At 38.5% G+C, this 26,943-nt stretch overlaps 1 protein-coding gene across 1 annotated transcript; it reads left to right on the top strand.

Annotated features, from left to right (window-relative positions):
• The first annotated feature begins 2,437 nt into the window (after positions 1 to 2,437).
• On the top strand, positions 2,438 to 26,943 carry LOC126823331 (potassium voltage-gated channel subfamily C member 3-like). Its single transcript, XM_050552106.2, has 2 exons — positions 2,438 to 3,331; positions 25,819 to 26,943. Exons 1-2 carry the CDS (start codon positions 2,789 to 2,791, stop codon positions 26,866 to 26,868), a joined length of 1,593 nt encoding a protein of 530 aa, XP_050408063.1. The 5' UTR covers positions 2,438 to 2,788; the 3' UTR covers positions 26,869 to 26,943.

Raw genomic sequence — 26,943 nt, forward strand, 5'->3', positions numbered from 1 at the left:
TTGCCCCCCCCCCCCCCAAAAAAATTTTTATTTTCGGGCAATGAAAAATTCGACGACCTTTTTTTTCTATTAACGTTTAGAGAAAAAATATAACTAACTTATTTCTATGAGATCCACACTGCCCGAAAAGTATTTTCTCGTCTTTTTCTTGTCCACTGCATGCCCGAAAATATACCCGAAGCTCTCTTATGATATGTATGCCCGAAAAAACGGTATTGATTTCGGGCAATTTTCTCTTATGCCCCCCTGAATTACTTTGAGCTCCTACGCCTATGACAACAGATAGGACACTTAAACATCTAGTACTTAGAATAAGGCTATTTTTTTTTATTTTCTGAAGCTGTCAAGCCAGCAAGAGTGTTATTGTCCCTTTAAATGGAGTTTAACGTTCTACTTTTCTGCACCTGCTGATCTGAAACGAAAATAAATGAAATGAAATGAAATGGGGTTTAACGTACTACTGTTCTGCTCTGTCAGGGCTAATGAAGACGGGCATTCACCATACAGTGTGCTATGAGCGAAATTTTGCCCGGGCAGCAGCACTAAGGTTTATACTTATATAGATTTCCAACTGCCAAGGGATCTTTTACGTGCACACCAATGTCTCACCCGAACGACTAGACAGCTGTCCTTGTCAGGCCCTCGGTCCTGCACCACTGACAAGGGGAAACCACGCCGGAAAAACCCGATGAACTTTCTCGGCCCATGCAAGGGACGATCACTCGACCTCCAGGCTAGCGAGCCAGCGTCTTAGCCACCGTGGCTGAGTAATGAAGGACATTTTGCCTGGAGTGCTGCGCTACGACTCACCCTTGTGTGTGAAATACCTTTATTTTATGCCCGCTAATTCCACAGACGTGATATCGCAGACTCGCTTGTATTTCGATTTCGTGTGTTATAGACGGGAACTCGGTTTTTCGTCCCATCCAAACGACAAGACACCATTGCATGTCAAGTCCCTTGTACTGCACCACTTGGAAATCCAAGGAACACCGGGATCGAACCCAGGACAACCTGGTTAGTGAACCAATCTACCGTGACATAATTTGAAAAGAGAAAAACAACAATTGTATGCATACTAAACCTAGGCTGTCTGCCCACAATTAGCTCCACCCGAGAACAGACATTAAGCTAGTTGACCGACATTTTAAATCCAAAGTCGACCAGTATATTTCGAGACTTTTAAGAAGTATATATATTCTGCTTTCATTTACTAAAATTGAAAAGGTTTAATTATGTGTATAACGGATGTGAACCGGAGTAATAACGGATGTGAACCGGAGTAGGACCGCATTACAAAACAGTATACATGTACTAATTATTGGATATGGCGGCTATTTATGGCAGAGATCCATTCTAGAAGTGGAGGAGATATTTCTCTGTGTGCAATCTACCTTGACGAATTTGAAAAGAGAAAAACAACAATCGACGCACTACATAGCTAACTTATTTTTAACAAGTTACATGCATTAATGATGAAACGAAGTTTGCCAGGTGAAACTAAAGGCATCCAATCGTAGCTAAAAACAAACACACCAGTCAGTGTATCTCAACGTTTTTAGCTACGTTCTCGTTGCTATTGATATACCAGCATATTATTTGATTTTCAAACCAATTACAAAAGGAAAACACGCTCCTTTTCACGCACCGCTGGCTCTCAGGGTTTTTCCAAGAGTATAGTCCATTCTTACGCATATTTATATTTAAAGATACATTATTCAAGAGCTAAATGTTATATAAATTTATTTAGACATTAATTAACATGGCAAGACCACAATCAACTCTCAATACCACCGGATGCCTCCGATTTTTAAGTAAATTAGAACGGTTGGGCGATTTAATGATTTAATTTAAAAATGGATAATCGAGACTTTGTTTATCACCTTAACAACAGTAGCAATGACAATCGAGGCTACAGCGTTCTTCTAACGACGATAACTCGGCTGAGATTGAGTTAATTTGACTGAAATTTTCAACATATTCCCTTTTCATTATCTATATTTTAACAGTGAGAAATGTCCGCTCTTTTTGCAATCCTTGCATAATGCCGCTTTAAAAACAACTATGTATTATATATGTGTTGATTATAAATACGAAGAAAGAAATTGATTTATGTTAGAGTGTGCTCCGCCTTATTATAGGTGCGTTGGAAATAGATCTGTTGTAAAGTGGCTTTCAATTGGTTGTTTCTCTGTATAGTCATCAATCTCGCGACTTTTATTTATCAGCCGTAACACACCAATTAATTGGCTCGTCAATAAATCTACAACGCCGAGTGCCAGTCGACCGTCTTTCGAAGTTTAATCATATGGATATTTACGGCGTGTATTAGCAGAATTAACCAATTTCCACACGGAACCAGAAGAGTATCACGTTCTCAACAACACATATTATTATCTTATCTTCAACTAATTCCTTCTCGAAACCATGGTTTTAGAAGAATGTACATCAATTTCGTATTATGGCGCATCTGGAGTGTTTACTGGTGTCTTGGGATGAATATTGGTCAAGAATTTATAATTACATTCATAGGAAAATGAATTAAGACAATATCAAGTTCAGTGCACATATATAAACGTCCATTCATATTGTTTGGTTCCATTTATCGGAGGCAAACGCCGGACTTTGTTCTATTTTGAGAGTTTTTATCCGATTTTCAAGACTATTTCTTGGAACAATTTATGTCAAGACTTTTTATTAACATTTATTTATATATATTAATTCGTGTTCGAAAACAAAACAGCAATAATTTGTTTTATTAACGCTTAGTGCTTTTCTTATCGAATCAATGTTTGTTTTCCCAAAGAAGTCCACCATGCCTTTCCTGACATCTAGAGATCAACATTCCAGCGAACTGCCTGTCACCGACTTGACTGTGGACACCACGGAAAGGATAACTCTGAATATTGGCGGGAAACGGTTTGTGACGTCTAAATTCTCCCTGCTGAATATCCCCACGACCAAATTAGGAAAACTGTCGAAATCAGACCCATCTTATGATCCCAAAAACGACGAATACTTTTTCGACAGGAATCCTAAACTTGTTCAGTGTATTCTAGATCTTCATCGAACAGGGGACCTACACTTGCCCGGCAACGTGTGCAGCACCGGAGTGAAGGCAGAGCTAGAATTTTGGAATGTTCCCGAAGATTATATTGCCGAATGTTGTTGGAAGACGTATTCTTTACAGAATCAAGACCTGAAGATAGCCGCCATTATAGACCAACAAATGGGACAAAATGAAAGTGAGGAAACGAAACCAAGCAAACCGAGCATACGAGAAAAGTTATGGCGGTTAATGGAGGAACCAAGTCACAGCTTCAATGCCAAGGTTTGTAGGCCTACTATTATAACACGTTAGGGTATTTCCTTATGGCTTAAAACTGTGTAGTTTTTTAGTGTGTGTGTAGTTTTTTTTTTACTTCATATATGTTTGAGGAAACTCTAAAACAGAGACAACGGAGCAGCAAATAGCAGCGGATTTAGAGCTGGAGGAGCATTTCGTTAGCGTATTTCCTAACTGGTCCTTTCTAAGTGTGTGTGTGTGTGGTTTTTTTTTTACTTCTTACTTCAACCGATACTCAAAAAGCTGAAAACATCAGCGTATTTAAAGGGACAATAACACTCTTGCTGGCTTGACAGTTCCAGAAAATAAAAATAGCCTTATTCTAGGTACTAGATGTGTTAGTGTCCTACCTGTTGTGTAAATTATCCATTAAATCCTATGTTACTTGTCCAGAGGGTTCAAAAATATTTTTAAATCCAAGTCACATTTGAAAAGCTTTACGTTAGGCTTTTCAAATCATTAAGTTGAATTTTTCCAATTTTTTAAATTAGGTGTGTTAAGATGAAATTTGTATCATCAATTAATTGGAATATTGTAAAATAGTACAATTTTTTGACCAGAATAAAGATTAGGACATATTATTCAGTTACAACAAGAGTGGTATTGAGCCTTTAAAAACTGTGTAGTTTTTTAGTTTTTTTAGTTATTTTTTTGGCTTCATATATTTTTGAGGAAACCCCAAAACAGAGACAATGGAGCTGCAAAAAGCAGCGTATTTAGAGCCGGCGGGGCATTTCGTTTTGTTTTATTTCTTACTTCAATCCATACTCAAAAAGCTGAAAACATCAGCGTATTTAAAGCCGATGGAGCATTTTGTTAGGGTATTTCGTTAAGACTTAAATGGTCCTTTCTAAGTGTGTGTGTGTGTGTGTTTTTTTTTTTACTTCATATATTTTGGGGGAAACTCCAAAACAGAGACAACCCATACTTAAAAAGCCGCATTTAAGGCTGGTGGGGCATTTCTTTATGGCATAACTGGTCCTTTCGAAGTGATTTTTTTTTAGTTTTACTTCATATATTTTTGGGAAAACTCCAAAATAGAGACAACTCATACCCACAAAGCAGCGCAGTTAAACCAGTGGACCATTTTGTTAGGGTATTTCGAAGTGTGTGTGTTTTTTTTTTTTTTGGTTTTTTTTTTTACTTTATATATATTTTTAGGGAAACTCAAAAACAGAGACAACGCATGCCCACAAATCTGCAAATAGCAGCGTATTTAAGGTCGGTGGAACATTTCGTTAGGGTATTTCGTTATGGCTTAACTGGTCCTTTCGAAGTGTGCTTTTTTTTTTACTTTATATATTTTGGTGGAAACTCCAAAACAGAGACAACCCATATTCACAATCTGCAAATAGCAAGGTATTTAAAGCCGATGGAGCAGGGTCGGATTAAGATCCAAAGAGGCCCTAAGCACTAAGATTTTGTTGCCCCCCCCCCCCCATAATATGCAATTCAAAATATAAACTATAACAAACCACAAAGGACCGCCAAGCCACGCGGTTCGACTTTTTCTGGGATTTCATACACGTCATTATAAACTGCGAAAAAAACAGGTAACAGTAAGAAAAGACAAAAACAATGAAAAACTGATTGAAAGTTCTTAATTAATTTTAAAATTAAATATTTTAAATTTTTCATCTAACAAAGCAGATATTCGATGGTGCCGCCATTACCATTATTCCCTAAGCACGTGCATATTTTGCTTAATGGTTTATCCAACACAGGATGGCTAAATCTATTTGTTAAGGCCAGCTCAATTTTCGTCAAGCTCGCTATGATGCAAATAAGGTTAAGGCACGTTATTATTGGCGAGATTGTAGGTTAGGATTAGGGTAAGCATTGGGGCTAGGTCCAGGGTTGGCGTTAGGGTTGGGATTAGCGCTAGCCCGTGACCAAACTTGAAGTTGGCCTTATGAAATAGATCTAACCGGACAGGATGGAAGGTACTGACGGTTAGAGCTAAATGATAAGGCCAGCTCAATTTATTTTTCGTCATAGGTTACGAGATGTAAACAGGGCTAGCGCTAATCTCAACCTAGCTCCAATGCTTACTCTAACCCTAACCTACAATCTCGCCAATAATCACGTGCCCTAACCTTATTTACATCTCAGCGACCTTGTCAAAAATTGAGCTGGTTTTGATTCCGCGCTTGAACGTGACAAGGAATAGGATCGCCTGTCGAATCTCGTGGGTTTTCTCTTGGTCCCCCGGTTTCTTCCTACTGCTAATTAATTAATTGTTTCGTCTAAACGAATTACAATCTAATATTTCTTTAAACGAATTAATATTTCTTTAAACGAATTAATATTTCTTTTAAACAAATTAATATTTCTTTTAAACAAATTAATATTTCTTTTAAATGAATTAATTATTTCGTTTAAACGAATTAATTATTTCGTTTAAAAGAATTAATTATTTCGTTTAAAAGAATTAATTATTTCGTTTAAAAGAATTTTGTTTAAAAGAATTAATTATTTCGTTTAAACGAATTGATATTTTGTTAAAACGAATTAATATTTCGTTTAAATAAATACATATTTCGTTTTAAAAAAATTGATAATTCGTTTAAACGAATTGATAATTCGTTTAAACGAATTGATATTTCGTTTAAACGAATTGACATTTCGTTTAAACGAATTGATATTTCGTTTAAACGAATTAATATTTCGTTTAAACGAATTAATATTTCGTTTAAACGAATCAATATTCCGTTTAAACGAATCAATATTCCGTTTAAACGAATTAATATTTCGTTTAAACGAAATAATGAATTCTTTTAAACAAAATTCTTTAAAAGGAAATATCAATTCGTTTAAACGAAATATCAATTCGTTTAAACGAAATATCAAATCGTTTAAACGAAATATCAATTCGTTTAAACGAAATAATTATATAAGAGTGAAATCGTGCACTTAAGGTGCTCCTTAACATAAATAAATATCTCCAAATATCTCGACAATTACACCACAATATTTATATATATACCAAACCTTAAATAAGTTTTGCACATTTATAGTCACTAAATAAACGGTCATGTTGTACTTAATAAGCTATGACCATTTAACCATCCATAAACAATACACTGAAAGATGGTTACGAGTGTCGGTCATAATATCCGGGCACGTGTGAGTAAAAAATAGGTTACGTGCCCTTATTTTGAAATTAGTCTCGCTTTACCAGTCTACCGACCATCTTACGTCAGATTGACAGGCCGGGATAATCAAGTTTACTTTTTTTACGAAACATAACAAAATAAAACGAACGTAATTTCTAAAGCTGCTGTGATAACCAAAAAGCTTAATTTTACTGCTATTCAGAATCGTCAAAAAAATAGTTTTTTTTACGGCTGTAATAGTTGATAGATCTGCAGAGAATTGCACGTGCAATGGCTATTTATAGTCTTATAGACTCTAGTGCTGAGTATTATCATACTGTGTTAAGCCAGAAATCACTTCCAGACAAGCCACTGAAGCGTGGACATTCGCCGTGTCGAGTTCAACTTTCTGTAGGGAAAATTTTCAATACACGGGTCACTCTACAATAGGTTGATATGTGTACAGTAAAGATATCTTGAACGGTTTGTGAGGTATATGCTCCGGAATCAAAACAAGGCACATCGTCGGAGCCCCCTTGAATATCGGTCCATTGATTTTGTTCGGAGCTGGAATTTATTCTTGGAATATTATGATATACCAAATTCGCGCAATTTCACTATGTGCAACAAAAAGCTTAAAACCGGGCTAATGAATGCTATGATGGACATTTTGCTTGGACAGCTTACTTCGAATTAAAACTCTCAAGGGTTATTTAACGTGCACACCAAAGTGTACACGGGGCCTTGGTTTTCCGTCCGAAACGACTGTAGAAAGTTTCTTGCCAAGCCGCCCGACCTGCACCACTGACGAGAGGGAACTGCGCCGAAAATTCGGAGTAACTTTCCTAGTCAAGCACCACTAATGAGAGGAAAAGCCAGAGTAACTTTCATGGCCAACTCCAGGATCTTCTGTTTAGCAAGCTAGCGCTTAACTCGCTGAGAATCACCACGGCTCCCTTTAGTATGTGCTTCAAAGTTATGGAATCTTCTTTTATTAACTACTAGTGAATGACCCGACGCTGCACATGTTAAAAGTAGTATAACTCCGAAACCGCAAGCGGAAGGTCAACATCACCTAGCCTATGTTACGCCTCCGCCCGAGTTACCCCATTACACCAAATTTCAGCCTGGTGTAGCCACCAACCCCGAACAGACAGACGCACAAACAGACAAACGACAGCCACAAATATTAGTACAGATTAGAAACTTAAACGTCCACATCTGCTTTTAAAAAAACTTAGTCTCTATAATCCAAAAATATATTCTACGAATATTAGTCTGGATGCGTTGTCAACATTTGAGAATAATAGGCCATTGGCTAGATTATCCGGTCTTTCACATTATCATAAGGGGGGTAACTAATCCTTAAATAAGATGTCGACGACCATGGAATTAATTTAAGAGTGTCGTTCCATTGCATTGCCAGTTCAATATACAACACTTTTATTTTTTTTTATTGTAAAATTTCTCTCTTCATGAGCCATATCTATGTAATTTTAGTTAACCCCAATTCGTCGTCACAATTCATGTTTTTTTATCATAATGCAAGAATTGTGGGATTTATTGTGGGAAGGGGTGTCACTCTTGCTTGACTTGGAGAAAAATACTGGCTAATCAACCACATACAAAAAATAAACTCCCGTTTACGCATGGGCAATGGAACTTTTCGTCAAATATTGACAACGGTCCCAGATCCTACGTACGTCATATTCCTGAAGCAATGGCCCGAGAAATCCCTATCTGGCCATTGCTGGATTAGCTTCTGATACTTGCGCTTTTGAGGGAGTGTGTCTATTCTTCCCGCTCAATCAAATCTATCCAAAAGCACAGTAACATGACGGCCCTTCGTTTAATCAGGGGTCTTCCCTAAAACTTTGGACAGTGATTTAAGGTATTAAAAACGGTGAAAGTGTTGTTTGTCTCAAAACAATATTGTTTACATTATATCCACAGAGTAAAAATCGTGTTGACAGTTGATAGCCTTGTTTGTCACACAATTAGTTTTTCTGCAATGTTCTGCTATGCACTGATTAATTTGGCATAAAAAAATCGTGAGTCATAATGTAACGTTATGTAATCATATTTGGTCCAATTTGGGGCTCTGTTTGGTATTGTTACGCAGTAAGCTATTGGTTGTTAATCGGACTATTGACCAGTCATAATTTAAAACAAGAATTTACTTTGTTTACAGCAGTGAGTAGTGGGATTAGCTCTAATCAAACGAAACACTGCGAGGAGTATGTACGTACGTTGAAGACTAGGATGTTCTGGGTGACCGAGACTATAAAAAAGAAGCACTGGCAATGAACCATATTGCACAAAATCATAATATTTTCATGGAATATCTTTAAAAAAAAACAACAACAAAAAAGCACATTTCTTACGATGGTAATAAAAATATGAGACAAAGACAATCGAGTAAATTAATGATTATATATATTAATTTTTTATGACGAACACTTCAAGAAAATACAAAGTACTTAACTGGCCTTTATTTCTTGTTTTAATCAATATCTGTTTCTTGATAAATATTGGAAGATAACAAAAAAGTGTTGAAGATAATCATAAAAAAAAGTTATTCTTGAAAACAATAGGGTAATCGTGTTATTAAATTGGTCGAAGTTTTTCCGTTAGTAAGGGAAACAAATATGAATGATGTTTCCAGGTGCGGATTTAAGGGGGGGGGGGCGGGGCGGGGCGGGGCGGGGCGGAGCGAGCGCCCCCCCCCCCATCATCACGAGACCACATATGTGCCCCCGTGAAGGCGGTAGGATCGGAAAGTAAACAGACACGATTACGGGAAATTGTCTACTAAAATGACGCCAGGGCCTATATAGACTCCTTTGACTGGGCGTAGCAAAAAATCGAGATGAAAATTATCGGAATGTTTACAGAAATATATACTTTTATTGCTTATCCATTTGATTTAATATATATATATATATATATATATATATATATATATATATATATATATATATATATATATATATATATACACGTTTTGTAATGCTCTATTTGTGTTTCCTTACTTTCATAGTGTAATTCAAATAGAGTTGTGTAATGGCGGAATAATACACTTAGAATCGGCTAAATCTATTTTTTAAGGCCAACACAATTTTTGTCAAAGACTCCGAGATGTAAATAAGGTTAGGGCACGTGATTGTTGGCGAAATTGTGGGTTAGGGTAAGCAATGAGGCTAGGTCCAGAGTTAGGGTTGAGATTAGCGCTAGCCCTGTTTACATCTCGTGACCTATATAGCTATGACGAAAAACTGAGCTGGCCTTATCATTTAACACTAACCCTTAGAATCTACACTGCCTCTTCCTTGGCTCGAACCGAACCCACAATCCTGATACTATAGATATGGCGACGAGTATGCCGATTTAGAGCCAAATGTAATTGTTATTTATACTTGTAAGTCTCACTACTTCGGCGATGGGGGTTGGGGTGTTAACGCGCACGCGTTGCATCATAAGGTCTGTCAACTGACATGGTTTTGATTCCACGCTTGTACATGACAAGGAGTAGGGTCGCCTGTCCAACCTCGTGGGTTTTCTCCAGGTCCTCCTGTTTTCTCCCACTTCTAATGACGCTTACGCGCACGCGAATTATTGAAATAAAATGGAACCATAGTCCCGAAAAGACCCCCTAGTTTGTGTCGAGTGGACGTTAAACCCCATTTCTCGTTACCCCCCCCCCCTTCAATCCTTAATGCACTTTTATTGTGTCTAGTTTCTAAATAAAGTTTCTAAGTCTTCACATTTGTCCAAAAAGGCACAATTGCTCAATATGTTACGAATGTATTGGATTCATAATATGTATATAAGAAAATGAAATGAAATGAAATGGGGTTTAACGTCCTACTGTTTTGCTCCGAACTGGGCTAATGAAGACGGGCATACGCCATACAGTGTGCTATGAGGGAAATTTTGCCCGGACAGCGGCACTACGGCCTACTCTTATATCGAATTCCAACTGTCAAGGGATCTTTTACGTGCACGCCAATGTGTACACGGGACCTCGGTTTTTCGTCTCATCCGAATGACTAGACAGCTGTCTTTGTCAGGCCCTCCGTCCTGCATCCCTGACAAGGGGGAACCACACCGGAAAATCGGGATGAACTTTCTCGGCCAATGCAGGGATCGAACACCCGACCTCCAGGCTAGCGAGCCAGCGCCTTACCCACTAAGCCACCGTAATCCCCATGTATATAAGAAAAGTTAAATAATTTGTATTCACGAGCTTTACATATAGATAATATTAACACTAAAACGATATAGTATATAACGCACGAAACACTATTATTCCAATTGCAGTGTCAATATTGATGAATGCTGTGGATAAATTTTAATAATATAATTAAACAATATTAATTAAAAGACGGTGCATGGTGTAGGGTATGAAATAGACGAAACTCTATTATTGCATTGCTGTGTCAATATTGATGCATGCTGTAGACAAAGGAGTATACCAGGAATTAATTTTTTTTAAGATAATGACGGTGTACGGTTTTGCGTACGAATTTGAAGAAACTCTATTATTCCATTGCAGTGTCAATATTGATGCATGCTGTGCATAAAGGGGTATAGCAAGAAATGAATTAATTTAAGGTTATTCATCAAATGCTGTTGTACTTTGTTGGTATTGAATTGACTAGCACCACCGACGCCTACCTGTTTTGAGGACTCCTTTTGTGACGCCATGAACCTGTAACACGACATACGGATCAACAATACAGGATCGAATACGTCATGTTTTGTTTCAATAAGGACTTCAATATCCAGATTTTTTTTTTCTGTTTTAAAGAAATAAATATCTCGATTTTAAGAGAGAGAGAGAGAAAGAGAGAGATGGGGTTTAACGTCCACTCGACACAAACTAGGTCATTTCGGGACTAACATATGGTTCAATTTTATTTCAATAATTCGCATGCGCGTAGGGGTCTTTTGCAGTGGGAGGAAATCGGGGGAGCCAGAGAAAACCCACGAGGTTGGACAGGCGACCCTACTCCTTGTCACGTGCAACCGGGGATTCGAAACCACACAAGTTGACTCAATAACAGGCCTTTTGATACAGCGCGCACGTGCTAACCATTCGCCCCCCCCCCCCCCCGACTTTAAGATGTATTATGTAAGAGCTAAATCTGATTCTTATAGGGTTTGGCTTCAAAATATTATTTAAGACATCTATTCGCCTGACAAACCTATAATCAACTCTCTAGACCACAGGGTGGCCGTGATAAGGGGGAACCACGGCGGAAAATCAAGATAAGCTTTCTCGGCCACTGGAGATATCGAACACGAGAACTCCAGGTTAGCGAGCCAACGCCCTACTCACTGACCGACATGTGCAAGATTCGTTAACCTATTTAATAGTATTTCTGTTATTTGCCCAGACTGTTTTTACTTTTGGAAGAGTATTAATTTAGGTACCTGTATGAACCAGTATGTATAAAGTCACAATATTTATATAGACATACCCATATTTATTCCATAAGCATCATTATGACTAACATGCGTCAAAGAAAATCGAGTAAATTAATGATCATATTAATTTTTTATGATGAAACTCATTAAGAAATAAACAAGCCATTTAAAAATAATTAATCTCTAATCAATAATAAAATACTGAAACGCCAAAACAAATTTGCTGAAGAATTAAAATAAAATACCCCAAAAAAAACACCAAAGAAACAAACAATACCCTGTCCTACCCCACCCGAAAAAATAAAAAAAAAATAACAACAATAGAAATTGGACGATGTGATTACTTTCGTCCCGAGCAAGGTTGTTAACCATTGCGAACATGGAGACATTTCAGATATTCATTGGGAGTCAGGGATGTGCCATGATAATAAACGAAATCTCGATTGTAGGTCCTTCTTTCGGCTGTCTCCGGTCATATTAGCCTTTAACGCAGATCAGATATGGCGGACATTATTGTCAAATCCACTCAATATAGTAGCCACCCGGTGATCTAGAGACCGATAACGTATTTTAATTCAAATGGGACAACAAACCGAGGTCTCATATGTACACACTGGCGTATACCTAAAAGTACCCTTTCCATAGAATTCGAAATAAGAGAGAGAGAGAAATGGGTTTAACGTCCACTCGACACAAACTAGGTCATTTCGGGACTAACATATGGTTTAATTTTAATTCAATAATTCGCTTGCGCGTAGGGGTCTTTAGCAGTGGGAGGAAACTGGAGGACCCGGAGAAAACCCACGAGGTTGGACAGGCGACCCTACTCCTTGTCACGTACAACCGGGGATTCGAAACCACGCCAGTTGACTCAATGACAGACTTTATGATACAGCGCGCACACGCTAACCATTCAGCCATCCAACCCCCGTTTGTAGTGCCGCTGTCCGGGCAAATTTCCCTCAAAGCATACTGTATCGTCTTCACGAGCCCAATCGATACAGAACAGTAGGACGTTAAACCCCATTTCAGTTCATTTTGTTTATAATTGAGTCACGCCTCGCCTTATTAGGGTGACCGCCTGTCCCGCATTTCGCGGGACAGTCCCGCAAAATGTTTCCAAGTCCCGCGTCCCGAAAACCAACCAAACTGTACCGCAATTGCTTACATGGAAGATTTCTACACAGTAATATGCGTGAATCTACTCTCGCTATAGTCTATTTGAGTATTAGTCTAATCAAAATACTGAAGACCCACCACAAATTCCTTTAGAATGTCTTTTGGTACCAACATGTAGATGACCTTTCCCTGTACATCATTCTGAAAATCCACAGAAATCCACCGGCGTGGTTCCCCCCTGTCACTGGTGCGGGACAGAGGGCCTTGGTCAACGTATACTCATTCGGATGAGACGCAAAAGAATCCTTGGCAGTTGGAATTGATATAAGAGTATAGGCCGTAGCACCGGTCCCGGGCACAATTTCGATCATAGGACACAATCTGGAGTATGCCCGTCTTCATTAGCCCAGTCGGGCGTTAAATCCCATTTAAATTACGTTTAACTCAAAGAAATATATATTTTAATGTAATAAACATAAGAAATGGAAAATATTGACAAAAATCAGCGAATATAATTTATATAACATTGACACTCCACACTACAACTACAACCACTATCAGCAGCGCAACCGACAACACCACGACCGTCCTCATACTCGAAGAAAATTAAATTAAATTAAATGAATATAATTAATTCACATAATATATTTTTTAAAATATTGTAAAGACCTGCACTACCAGTAGAAATCTCAGTTCTCAGACAGTACATCTTCTAAAATCTCCAAATATTAACTTACAACTTGGAAACGTGCTTTGTCCTATGCTAGACCTTTTCTATGCAATAAACTACCAAAGTCAATTATTATCAAAACAGTCCAGGGAGAGAGAGAAGAGAGAGAAAAAGATAAATGGAATTTTACGCCCACTCAAAACAAACTATAATTCGCTTGCACATAAGGTCTTTAGCTTTGGGAGGAAACCAGTGGACGAGGTTAGATGGCGACCTCATTCCTTGTCACGTACAAGCGGGGAATCGAAACCACGCCACTTGACTCAATGACAGAACTTATGATCTAAAATGCATGCGTTAACCAAGGGGCCACCCAACCCCCCTCTTACCCAAAGAATATTAAAATTAAATAAATACTAGTATTTGTTACATTATGAATCACATCAACAAAAAAACATTAGCTGACTACTGGGGCATTTGCCATGACCGAAGGCTATGTATTTCTATTTTATATATATAAAAAAAACCCCAAAAAACTGGAAGAGAACGGATGTATCGAATTGCTTGTTCCTTTATTTTGATATGTATACTTGGTTTAATGGAGTATCAATTACATTCGATTTCGCTTTGTCGTCTCTGAATTAGTAAAATTCTAATATGTCCATTGATGCATAACTGATGATTGTGTAAAGGTATCTTGTATGTGATGATCAACCAGCGACAGTAAAAGATGAATTATGTAAGATTTAGATAAAGAGCTGACAATGCTTGCAATAATAGTTTAAACATACATTATGCAAGAGCTAAATCTGCCTTTTGCGGGTCTTTCTTTAGGCTTGAAATGTTATATATACCATTAGACATTTATTAACAAAACAAGACCATAATCAACTCTCGATGGCATTGGATACTCGAGATTTAACTAGATTATAACGGTTCGCCATTTAAAAATTTAATTTAAAAATGGGAAAGCGAGGCTTAGTCTCGAATATACCAGAGAGAAGGAGAGATGGGTTTTAAGTCCACTCGACACAAACTAGGTCATTTTGGGACTAACACATGATTTAATTTTATTTCAATCATTCGCTTGCGGGTCTTTAGCAGTGGGAGGAAACCAGAAGACCCAGCAAAAACCCACGAGGTTGGACAGGCGACCGCGACACTCCTTGTCACGTACAACCGGGGAATCGAAACCACACCAGTTGACTCAATGGCAGACCTTATGATACAGCTCGCACGAGCTAACCATTCGGCCATCCAGCCCCCTAGCTCTTAAATCATGCATCTTTAACCAGCATAACATCCTTTATACTAAGTTATTATAAAATCTCAACCAGTTTCACAACATTTAGCATGATTAAACTTAAGCGATAAAATCTCAAAACGTTTCACTACCTTCGGCATGATTTAATTTTAGCGATAAACGATTAATGTACATGGATGATAATTGGGCAGTCATTTGATTGTAACTTAAAAATTTGATTCAACGCCAACGCACCCTTTCAAACGGTTCTGTCGCACAAATTAATAATTTATATATTTTGTTTGAAATGAAAGATATGAATATTATATGACTTGAATTTATATTGTTGCTATCTATTATTATCCTAAAAGATTCGTGGTAAATATCATATGACACACGAATACAAACCAGGCTTGTGTGAATATTTCATAGTTTGATTTTCTATTGTTGCTATGACGAAAAGTAAAGTGACTATATCAACATTGTTATGCATACTGCCTCGGTTTTTTTGTTAAAAAAAAAAGATGATGTCCCGCAATATGATCAAGCAAAGGTGGTCACCCTACTCGCCTATGATTCTGTAGTCTTTAATCAGCAGTTGTTTCCAGCTAAATCTATTTGTTAACGCCAGCTCAATTTTTGTCAAGATCGCTGAGATGTAAATAAGGTTAGGCTAAGCATTGGGGCTAGGTCTAGGCTTAGGGTTAGGGTTTGGATTAGCGCTAGCCCTGTTTACATCTCGTGACCTATGACGAAAAATTGAGCTGGCCTTATCATTTAGCTGTAACTATTGTTTCCATAGAATTGCCCTTGAAAAAGTAGTGCTACCTGTAAATGTCGAAGTCGTATATGTTTCACGTGAGCTTTCAAGGCCACACATATCGATTATATTGAAATACGATGAGTTTTTAATCCAGCGGCTAGATCAATAACTCTAGAGATGAATGCCAGCTTTGAAAAGATCCATGAAAACGATTATTACGGGTATCATGCTAATGGGGCATATAATTAAAAGGGTGACATTACTTCTATGTCAGCGGGGTTGGATGGCCGAATGGTTAGCACGCGCGCGCTGTATCATACGGTCTGTCATTGAGTCAACTGGCGGGGTTTCGATTCTCCGGTTGTACATGACAAGGAGCAGGGTCGCCTGCCCAACCTCGTGGGTTTTCTCCGGGTCCTCCGGTTTCCTCCCACTGCTAAAGACCCCTACGCGCAAGCGAATTATTGAATTATAAAAATGAACCGTGTGTTAGTCCCAAAATGACTTAGTTTGTGTCGAGTGGACGTTAAACTCTCTCTCTCTCTCTCTCTCTCTCTGTCACACACACACTTCTATGTCAATGCAAAACGTCTGAGTTTAAAAGCCCACGTCAAATTGATCCTGGATAAAGAAATCTACCAAATCCGTTGTTATTTGTTGGTCGCGGTCGACCGTTAAAGGGCACATAACTCTATCTGGAACCTAAAAATGGACCGAAAGGCCCACATTAAAGGGCCACAAAGCACATATTAAAGTAATATGAATTTGCATAAAGGGATTTACAGTAAATTTTAAATTTTTTATTGTAATTTCTAATCAGTTGTGTTCAGCGAACTACGCGAATAGTTCAAATAGTCCATTTGACACGGTTTTTTTTTTGGTTTTTTTTAAAATTATTTTGCCGTTTGTGAATCAGCCATTTTTAAATACTTCCGCATTGTCTTGTTGTATATAATTTATCTTTGTTCATTACAAATGGTGCGCGAAACCATAGAGCGCTCGACGTGAAAACGTTAAAGGGCCAATCCCGATAATATTTTGGAGAATAAAACTGCTTATTTTTGTGTTAAAATAGCTTAAAATCCTCTACCTTAGGGCCGAGCAACTAACTCAGTATAATTTATACGTTTTCGAACAACTTAAACCTGTCTGTCTTCATCTGGAAATGGGGATCTGTATCCCAAGCAGTATGATATGGTATCTGGATAAAAACAGTCTTTTATTTTATAAAAATAATGTGTAGGTTAAATTTACCTTTCGTTATCAAGTACAACACGTGGGTCATTCACAGTATAGACCTCTAAAGGAACGGGAATCGATTACCAGGTAACCCAACGAAAAAATTGACCCAAAATCTTAAAAGGGTTACGTGTCCAGATAAGCAGTTTTGACGTTCACGTCCACACGACTCAATAGTTTGAGCTGAAATTTTGAGACAAGGTAAATACACCACTCCTCTATATTTTGGTGCTTAAATTTCATACGTACTCGGATTTTTATTTTTGCGACTCTGTTCAAATCGGGATAGTCCCTTTAACTGTGTGTTAAATATTAGATATTAGGATCCCATATTTCCATTGTAAGGTAACTACATCAATATTGATTGATATTTCCCAATATTAAATTCTAATTGATGTTTTTAATTTTGAACATTATGAATAATATTGAGTTTATCACCTTTAATGTAATATAAATGGTATATAAACTGATTTACATCCATTTTGATATAAATAGACGAACTAGAGCCATAATCCAAAAGTAATTTCAGTGTTATCGCCCCTTGACTTAAGTGATTGTTACACATATTTAATATGTCAGCCTTGCATATAATTATTTATATTCTCCATGGGGAGACAACTCTACCTGTTTAATAGTTTATATGTATATTTAATTACCATACTTGCGTAGTAATATAGATTGCTATCAACGTTCTCCCAGGGGACATAACTCTACCTGATCAATAGTTTATATGTGTATATTTTATTACCAGACCCTGCATAATGAAATAATATATAGTTTGTCATCAACGTTCCCAAAGGGGACATTACTCTACATTTTTTTTATATGTACTCGATCAATAGTTTATATATGTGATAATCACAGCGATTAACAGACCGTCCCTAGTGAAATAAGTCGCTATCAATATAACGCTTGCCGCATCACGTATAGTTCAATAAAGTCGATGGAGACAATTAAAATGACTACAATTAAAGATACATTAAGGGAGATAAGATAAAGAGCTGGTAGTTCTCTTTATAATAGTTAAAAACTAGATAATGTAAAGGCAATTTCCAGAAAATTTCAGTCAAATTGATCCACTATGAACCGAGAATTAAGCGAATGAAATTTCGACCTAGCCTCGATCATCATTACTGAAGTCTGTACGATAAAAAAAACATAGTCTCGATCATCCATTTGATGATTAAATTATGAATGCAAGTCGAGCAGCAAATGGGATCATAATCCAGTAAATATCGTAGGCTAGCGATGCCATCGAGAGTTGATTATGGTCTGGATAAGTTAATTAATGTCTAATTAATAATTTAGATAACATTTAAGGCCTAAAGACCGGCCATTGGTAGATTTAGCTCTTGCATAATGTATGTTTAAGTTTTTCCTGAATTATACATTGCGCAAAAACGTCATCATGGAAGTGGCATAGCTGGTTAAAGAGTCAGGGGAGTACCCCCCCCCCCCCCCCGGTCGATGCCTTTTCAACCAAGTTTTAACTAATTAGTTCCCTTTTTGCGTTACAAATTCAGCATGGCTATCGATTGACACCTTTGAAGTAGTCGACAAGAATAATTGAAAGCTGTGAAGTAGATACATTTTCTAGTCTTGATCAATCAGGGGAAGGGGAGGGGGTCTAGTGCTTTAACGCGTGTTATTAACTCAAGTGACCTGGTTTCGATCTATTAAAATAAAATTAAACCATAATTAGTCCCGAAAGGAACTAGTTTGTGTCGAGTGGACGTTAAACCGCGTCTCTCTCTCTCCCTCTCTCTCTCTCTCTCTCTCTCTCTCCCTCTCGTGACAATTAATCATTCTAGCTTGCTTGTCCCTTTAAATAACTCTTTCGATTCCTCGCTTGTATGTGACAAGGGGTAGGGTTTTCTCCGGGTTGTCTGGAATGGGGTTTACTTACACCGCTAAAGACCCCTACGCGAAAATGACTTTTTGAAATAAAATTTAACTCCATGTTAGCCCCCAAATGACCTATTTTGTGTCGAGTGGACGTTAAACCGAACCTCTTATATCACATGCCATCTCCCAAGGTCTCTCTCTCTCTCTCTATCCCTCTCTATCCCTCTCTCTCTTAAGTGGCTTACACTTATAAAGATAATGGGCCATCATATACGTATATGTAAACAACTTAGTTTATGATGACCAATTATCCTGGAGGCGTCCATAATTAATTAAATAAACACTATGTAATATTAAGATAAGAATGGATACATTGAAACGTTCAGTCAAATTACTTTAGTCTGAGACAAGTCATGAGTGTCTCGATTGTCAAGTGCCATTGCCAAGACAATAAACCCAGTTTAGATTATTCATTATTACGTTAAATTATTAAATGGCGCATCTAGAGAGAGAAATGGGGTTTAACGTCCACTCGACACAAACTAGGTCATTTCGGGACTAACATATGGTTTAATTTTATTTACATAATTCGCTTGCGCGTAGTGGTCTTTAGCAGTGGGAGGAAACCCGAGGACCCGGAGAAAACCCACGAGGTTGGACAGGCGACCCTACTCCTTGCCACGTACAACCGGGTATTCGAAGAAATGAAATGAAATGAAATGGGGTTTAACGTCCTACTGTTCTGCTCCGAACTGGGCTAATGAAGACGGGCATACGCTATACAGTGTGCTATGAGGGAAATTTTGCCCGGACAGCGGCACTACGGCCTACTCTTATATCGAATTCCAACTGTCAAGGGATCTTTTACGTGCACGCCAATGTGTACACGGGACCTCGGTTTTTCGTCTCATCCGAATGACTAGACAGCTGTCCTTGTCAGGCCCTCCATCCTGCATCACTGACAAGGGGGAACCACGCCGGAAACTCTGGATGAACTTTCTCGGCCAATGCAGGGATCGAACACCCGACCTCCAGGCTAGCGAGCCAGCGTCTTACACACTTTGCCACCGTGACCCCCCTTACAATTGGTAGCTTTAGCTCTACATACAGTATAAAAGAGCTAAATCTGCCTATTGCAGGTCTTTCTTTAGGCCTGAAATGTTATATAAATTATTAATTAGACATTTAGTAACAAAACAAGACCATAATTAACCCCCGATGGCATCGGATAGGCATACCCGAGATTTTCACTAGATTAGAACGGTTCGCCATTTAAAAATTGAATTTTAAAACGGCTAAGTCTCGAATATACCAGTGCCCTGGTTACCACAATGCATACACGTTGTCAAAACTACAAACAGTGATAACTTGGCTCAGAATGAAGTAATTTGAATGAAATTTTCAATATTTTCATTTTATATTATCTATTTTTGAACTATTATAGCAAGAATGGTCAGCAGCTTTTTATCTAAATCTTACATAATGTATCTTTAGCTACAAATATTATGGAGCTGATCAAGATGGTGTGTTTGATCCTCCGAAAAGTGCGAACGCCGAAAAATGGGGAAAATGCTACTTCATGAACAAGATACGTTTATTTCTTGCGTAATTTTTTTTATTTTTTCTGTTTTAGTCAGTTGTGAAAATAAGAACTAACGGGAATTTCCACAAAGAAACGAAGAAATGCTATGTGTTGATGCCATTTAATAAAAACATGTTTTCAATTCACTTGTTTTCTTTTTTTTTTATGAAAATAATAATCGTTATTGATTTTGTTGTTGTTTTTTTTTATATTCAGATCTATAAATATATTTACTTTGTATTCTTTTTATATACTATTCAGACCTACAAATCAATTTATGTATAATATTGCATTAAAGATATAGACCCAATAGACCTACCTACTTTATGAGGTCGCAGTCATGCAAAACTCCGCGTTTTTCACGCATTTCTTTTTCAAAATAAACGCAAATATTGACGAACGCTGCGTAATTTAGATTATAGTTTGTACACTACGTCATCAATTTCTGTGCTTCATGCGGCATTTACACACCGCTACTGTACGTAGTGAAAGATTGAAATGGCTGTGCCGTCAACCATACACATGCCGTCAACCGCCAGTCGTCATTAGACTAAATACAGCATCAATGACATAAGGACGCTTAAAATAGGGTTGTTCGAATGAGCGGAATGAGCCATCGGGCCGGTCGGACAAAAAAATAAAAAAATTTTTTTTTTTTTCCAATTCGTCTAAAAAACCTTTTTCTGCTGAACATTTTATGGGTGGGGGGGGGGTATTGGACCGGCCATGGAGCGATGATGAACATGTTGTATGTGGCCGGTAGCTTTAACGGGCCGCCACAATATTCCTAACTGGTTAATCAAATGGTCAACATTTTCTCAACTAGTCCCATTTTTTAACCAGTTAAATTCTCTTGACTCTTGACGATACAATGATAATACGTCAATTAATAATATGACGATATGATAATTTCACAGGTTGATGGTTGTAAATTACTTAGTCCGGGCTACGCGGTCAGTAAAAGGGGCCGCTCCGACACGGGAGCCCGGGCCGGTTCCCGGCCCCAATCCGCCCCTGAATCCACTGCGACCTCTGCTCCGGTCTACTTAGAGCAAAGCACAACAGTTTGCTAAACTCTTTGAAATGAAATGAAATGAAATGAAATAAAATTGGGTTTAACGGCCTACTTAGAGCAAACCGCCACAGTTTGCTAAACTCTTTGAAATGAAATGAAATGAAATGAAATGAAATGAAATAGGGTTTAACGTCCTACTGTTCTGCTCCGCTGAACACTTTGAAATATAATGTAGGTCTACGACTCAACAATTGTACTTTAAAACTATTTTAACTTCAAATGGATTGCCACATTGTTTGAATTGGTGCACGCATTGTTGGCCGAACAGGTGACCAATTAGTGTCGTCCAATAAATAGCAGACTCATGGCTTCGAGTTACGATGAGTGAAAAAAAGAACAAAAACGATGTTGATGGTACGAACTCTCTAGTGCATCTCACATGCTTTATTTTGGACTACATTTATATATTATTGCATGCTTGTATTAAAACGCCAATAGACGTAATTAACCAGTCACTCTTCACAGCTGAAGGGAGTTTATTTCTAACACATTGTTAGAATGAAATGAAATGGGGTTTTACGTCCTACTTGTCTGCACTGACTGAGCTGAAGACGTGTACATGCCGTGCAATGAGATATGAGGGAAATTTTGCCCGGACAGCGGCGCTACGGCTTACTCTTATACCGAATTCTAATGACCAAGTGTTCTTTTACTTGCATGCCAATTTGTACACAGGGAATCGTTGGGTTTTTTTTGTCCCATCCGAAGACTAGTCATTATAAGTTAATTGTACGTTAAATGAATCCCATTTCATAGACAGAATTTCAATCGAGTGACGCGGAATTCACTCCTGTCACAGTTCTCTCAGCCCGACTCAACGGAGAATCGTGACGTAATTAAACACAACCAACATGTTTTGGTTGCCATGGTTAGTTGAAATAATGTCTGATGCAATTAGCGCATGCGTTGTCAAGCCCCCCTCCCTGAAGTCACCATTTTCACTGTATTGTCACCATGTTTGGGATTAAAAGAATTAAATTCCAGAAAGCGCAATCGGGTATCTCCACAGAGGGGAGGGGGGGGGGGTTGTAGGTAACTACAGCTACATTTGTCTTCCGTGCGATAAGGAACCGAGGCGCACCGAGTCAAACCGCGACATGGGTCTATTATAGGCTTATTGTTGTTGTTGCCTTGAAATGTATTGTGGTAATAAAGGGACTTGTAGTGTAGTGTATTGTGTTAGAAATTATGGTGATTGATTATAATATTACATTTCAAAAATATCACCGGAGTGTGTTTTGAATCCCCAGTTGAAGTGAGTGCTGATCAATTAGCTAATAGGCTAGTTTATCATATAATAAGTTACGGTTCAACGCCCGAGAGAGAGAGAGAGAGAGAAGAGAGAGAGAGAGAGAGTGTGTTTAACGTCCCCTCGACACAAACTAGGTCATTTCGGGACTAACATATGGTTCAATTTTATTTCAATAATTCGTTTGACTGTAGGGGTCTTTAGCAGTGGGAGGGACCCGGAAGATCCGGAGAAAACCCACGAGATTAGACAGGCGACCCTACTCCTTGTCACGTACAACCGGGGAATCGAAACCACGCCAGTTGAGACAATGACAGACCCCGAAGCTTGAAGGAGTTCATTAAATATAACATCATCTTCTCCAATATAAACGGTCGTTCTGTAACTCCATAACGGACGCACATTGTCTTTCATCTTTGATATTAGGCAGGCATTATCTGAAAGCTAAATCTGCCAGCTGCCAATAGCAGGTCTTTCTTTAGGCCTGAAATGTTATATGAATTATTAATAAGACATTAATTAACTTACCAAGACCATAATCAACTCGATGGCATCGGATACTCGAGATTGTCAGCAGGCCCGTAGCCAGTGGGGGTAAGGGGGGGGGGGGGGCAATGCCCCCCCTGAAAAAGTGTTTTGCGCCCCCGAGAAAAAAGTTGTCGACCATAGCTCTAAAATACCTAAAGTAGACTGTGCCCCCCGCCCCTCCTCAAACCTTCACTGCCCCCCAGCAGCCAGGCTATGTGTCTGATTGTCAGTATAGATTTAAGTACGATTTGCGGTGGAAGATATAACGTAAAACTGGATAATAGAGACTTTATTTATAATTGTAACAATGGTTGCAATGACAATCGAGGCTACACTGTAATTGTATCGGCGATAATTCGGCTCAGACTGAAGATATTTGACTGAAATTTCCATCATATTGCCTTTTCATTATCCATTTTTTTAACTATTAGGACTATAGCGAAAACTCTCATCTTTTTTCCTAATCTTACACCCGACACAAACTAGGTCATTTCGGGACTAACATATGGTTTAATTTTATTTCAATAATTCGCTTGCGCGTAGCTGTCTTTAGCCGTGGAAGGAAAGCAGGGGACCCGGAGAAAACCCACACAGTTGGGCAGGCAACCCTACTTCTTGTCACGTACAACCGGGAGACCCAGAGATAACCCACGAGGTTAGGCAGGTGACCCTTCTCCTTGTCATGTACTTTCTGACCATTTTGTAGGCTACTAATATTATTACCATTATAACAGATTAACCGTATTTTCACCCTGACGAGAGTTCGTTTAGAATTTAAAGCTAATTAATTTCCCATGGACGACACGCATGTCAGTGATTGGGTGTGAATGTGTTGAATTTAAATCCTTGACTAGTGACAACAGTTCGGTATCTTGAACTCTCGTATTCCCTTGACAACCACAAACATGGTGGCTGGTAACATTAACGTTCTAAAGCTGTCTTTTATAATAATAGCCTAAATAACCATCTTATCTAAGATGCGACACCACCACCGAAATGTCTAGGGAAATTCAAGTATTCCATTTAATCAAATTTTTAATTCAACGGTTGAACAAAAACAATGTTCAAGTCTTTCTACTGATTAAAATTTCATCATAGTAAAAGCAAGGATATGTAACTTTCTTCTGTTACAAAAAAAAAAAAAAAATCATCATGGCGTATTATTTTTTTAAATGGTTGCACTTGATTGATTGTTTCTGTTATACTATTCGCACGGATGGGTTAAGGAATTATTTTAGTTTGTTTTTCTGTTAATGTCAATAAATATTGTGTTCTTTTTCGAGGTCGTGCGAGTTAATTTTGTGTGACAGATATCGACTAATTTATTCTTAAAATCAAACGAAATGCCAGAGTTTAACGTCTTATTTTGCTCCGCCAACTGGGCAAATGAAGACGCCGTTTCCTCCCACTGTTAAAGACCCCTATGCGCAAGCGAATTATTGAAATAAAGTTGAACCATGTGTTAGTCCCGAAAAGACATAGTTTAAGTGTCGAGTGGACGTTTAACCCCATTTTTATCTCTTTCTCTACAACTACACCACACTGATCAGCAGTGAATTTTCGCTAGGCCTCTACACAATCACTGATAAGGATGACATCGACGCGACTTAATGAGTCTCAAATATTAACTTTTTTCTCCCGTCAAGTTAAATTCTAAAACATTTTTTTTTCATTTATTAGAAAAATAAATAAAGACGTTTGAATTGTTTGTAGGTAAAACTCATTTCCTATTTAGTGTAAATGGGTATAAAAATAAGTAAAATTCACCATTTAGCCCGAATCAGTAACGTCTTATGTAAACAATGCACGCGCTATTGAGCCAATGATTGACGCCGCGTGATGTGACGTCACGTGTCGAAACAGTCATCTGTTACAGAGATATTAGAATATCTCTGTGAAACAGATTGCATGTACACGTGACCTCAGTTTTTTGTCACATCCGACCAAATGACTAGACACCAGACAGTAAATCGGAGGACCCGGAGAAAGTCTGCGATGTTGGACAGGCGACCATACTCGTTGTCACGTACAAGCGGGAATGGGACCCGGAGAAAGGACACGAGGTTGGACAGGCGAACACACTCATTGTCACTTGCAAGCTGGGGATCTAAACCACGCCCTGACAAGGACAGCTGTCAAGTTGTTCGAATGGGACGAAAAACCGAGGCCCCGTGTACACATTTGCGTGCACGTAAAAGATCCCTTGGCAAAATTTCCCTCATAGCACACTGTATGGCGTATGCCCGTCTTCATTAGCCGAGGTTAGGAGCAGAACAGTGGGACGTTAAACCCCATTTCATTTCATTTCTAAACCACGCCACTTGACTCAATGACAGATCTTATGACCTAAAGCGCACGTGTTAGATGCAAAAATTAGAATATGTATATATATATATATACATTATCAATATCTGAAGACGCCCATAGAAGGCAGACAGCTAGCCTATTTGATTTAATGTATGTCAGAATGAAGTAAAGTGGATTTTTTTTTACCTGGACGTATTTTGTATTTATTTATTTATATATGTATCTACCGTAAACAAAGCAGTACTTGTACTTTATCTACTTTAATATACTATGTTGTGGAGCCTAGGTGGAGCCTAGATTATACTCATCATTTTATTTGTTTTTCAGGTATGGCATTTTGTGTACTTGTCGTTCGTGATGCTGTCCATTACAGTTTTTTGTGTGTCCACCATTCCAAGCTTCAGACTTCAAGACAGCCCGGGTACACAGAATGCATCGGAGATCGCTTTACAACCTTTTTATATCTTGACGCACACGCACCCGACACCCATACTGCTTTACTTGGATAACGTGTGCCTCGTCTTCTTTACACTCGAGCTACCAATCAGATTTCTCGTCTGTCCGACAAAGAAAGCATTCTTCAAACGTGCGTTAAATGTTCTCGATCTGTTTCTGGTGACTGTAATGATAACCGCCTTCGGCCTTGACCATTCACCTGCCTTTTATCGGAATGACGAAACCATCAAAACCGTAGAAACAATTGTTAGGTTGTTCCTAGGGTTACGAGTCTTTCGTATTTTCCACCTGGCAAGGCGCTACCCAACCATCAAAATACTATATCTTACCGTCAAGGCGAGCCTTCGCGAACTTCTCCTGCTATTGGTGGGCCTTACCATGGCCGTCATCGTTTTTGCGACCTTTGTCTTTTTGGCGGAAGCGATGTCCTGTTCGAATAGTTTCACGAGCATACCTTACGCAATATGGTGGGCGATCATCACCATGACAACGGTTGGCTATGGAGACGTTTACCCAACAACGGTCCTTGGTTACTTCGTTGGGATCTGCTGTGCTTTATCTGGTTTGCTGTTGCTGTCCATGCCAATCGCAATAATCGCGGCCAATTTCGGAGCTTACTACTCGAACTTGACCGTTAGAGAGGAAAGGGTGAAAAGAGAAGACACGCGCGCCCATTTGAAAATGCGGAATGCCGCAGAAGCCATGAAGATGAAACTGGCGGTAAAAAAGTTATTCAATGTGACATCCAAGTCCAACAAAACAGACGACATTACCACGAGGTTATCCGAATTAACGGCACCTATTAGTAATACTACGAATCAGAAGAATTGGGAAATTCCTAAAGAAAAAGAAGTTGGGAATAGGACGAAATATACGTCACGACCTAAGAAAGTTTTAGGTCAGTCGGAAATAAAATACTAAGAGCAAGAGAGTTTTCCCATAAAACTGACTGGCGGCACATTTGTTACTTCAGCAGGACTGAGTTTTTTTGTCCGA

Source organism: Patella vulgata, chromosome 6 (assembly GCF_932274485.2).
Source record: "Patella vulgata chromosome 6, xgPatVulg1.2, whole genome shotgun sequence".
NCBI classification, from domain to species: Eukaryota; Metazoa; Mollusca; class Gastropoda; family Patellidae; genus Patella; species Patella vulgata.

Bases quoted from the DNA above. Each gene is read 5' to 3' on its own strand.
- LOC126823331 (XM_050552106.2), top strand. From the start codon at position 2,789: ATGTTTGTTTTCCCAAAGAAGTCCACCATGCCTTTCCTGACATCTAGA. The intron at 3,332-25,818 runs GTTTGTAGGCCT...TTTGTTTTTCAG, and splicing joins GTCACAGCTTCAATGCCAAG to GTATGGCATTTTGTGTACTT.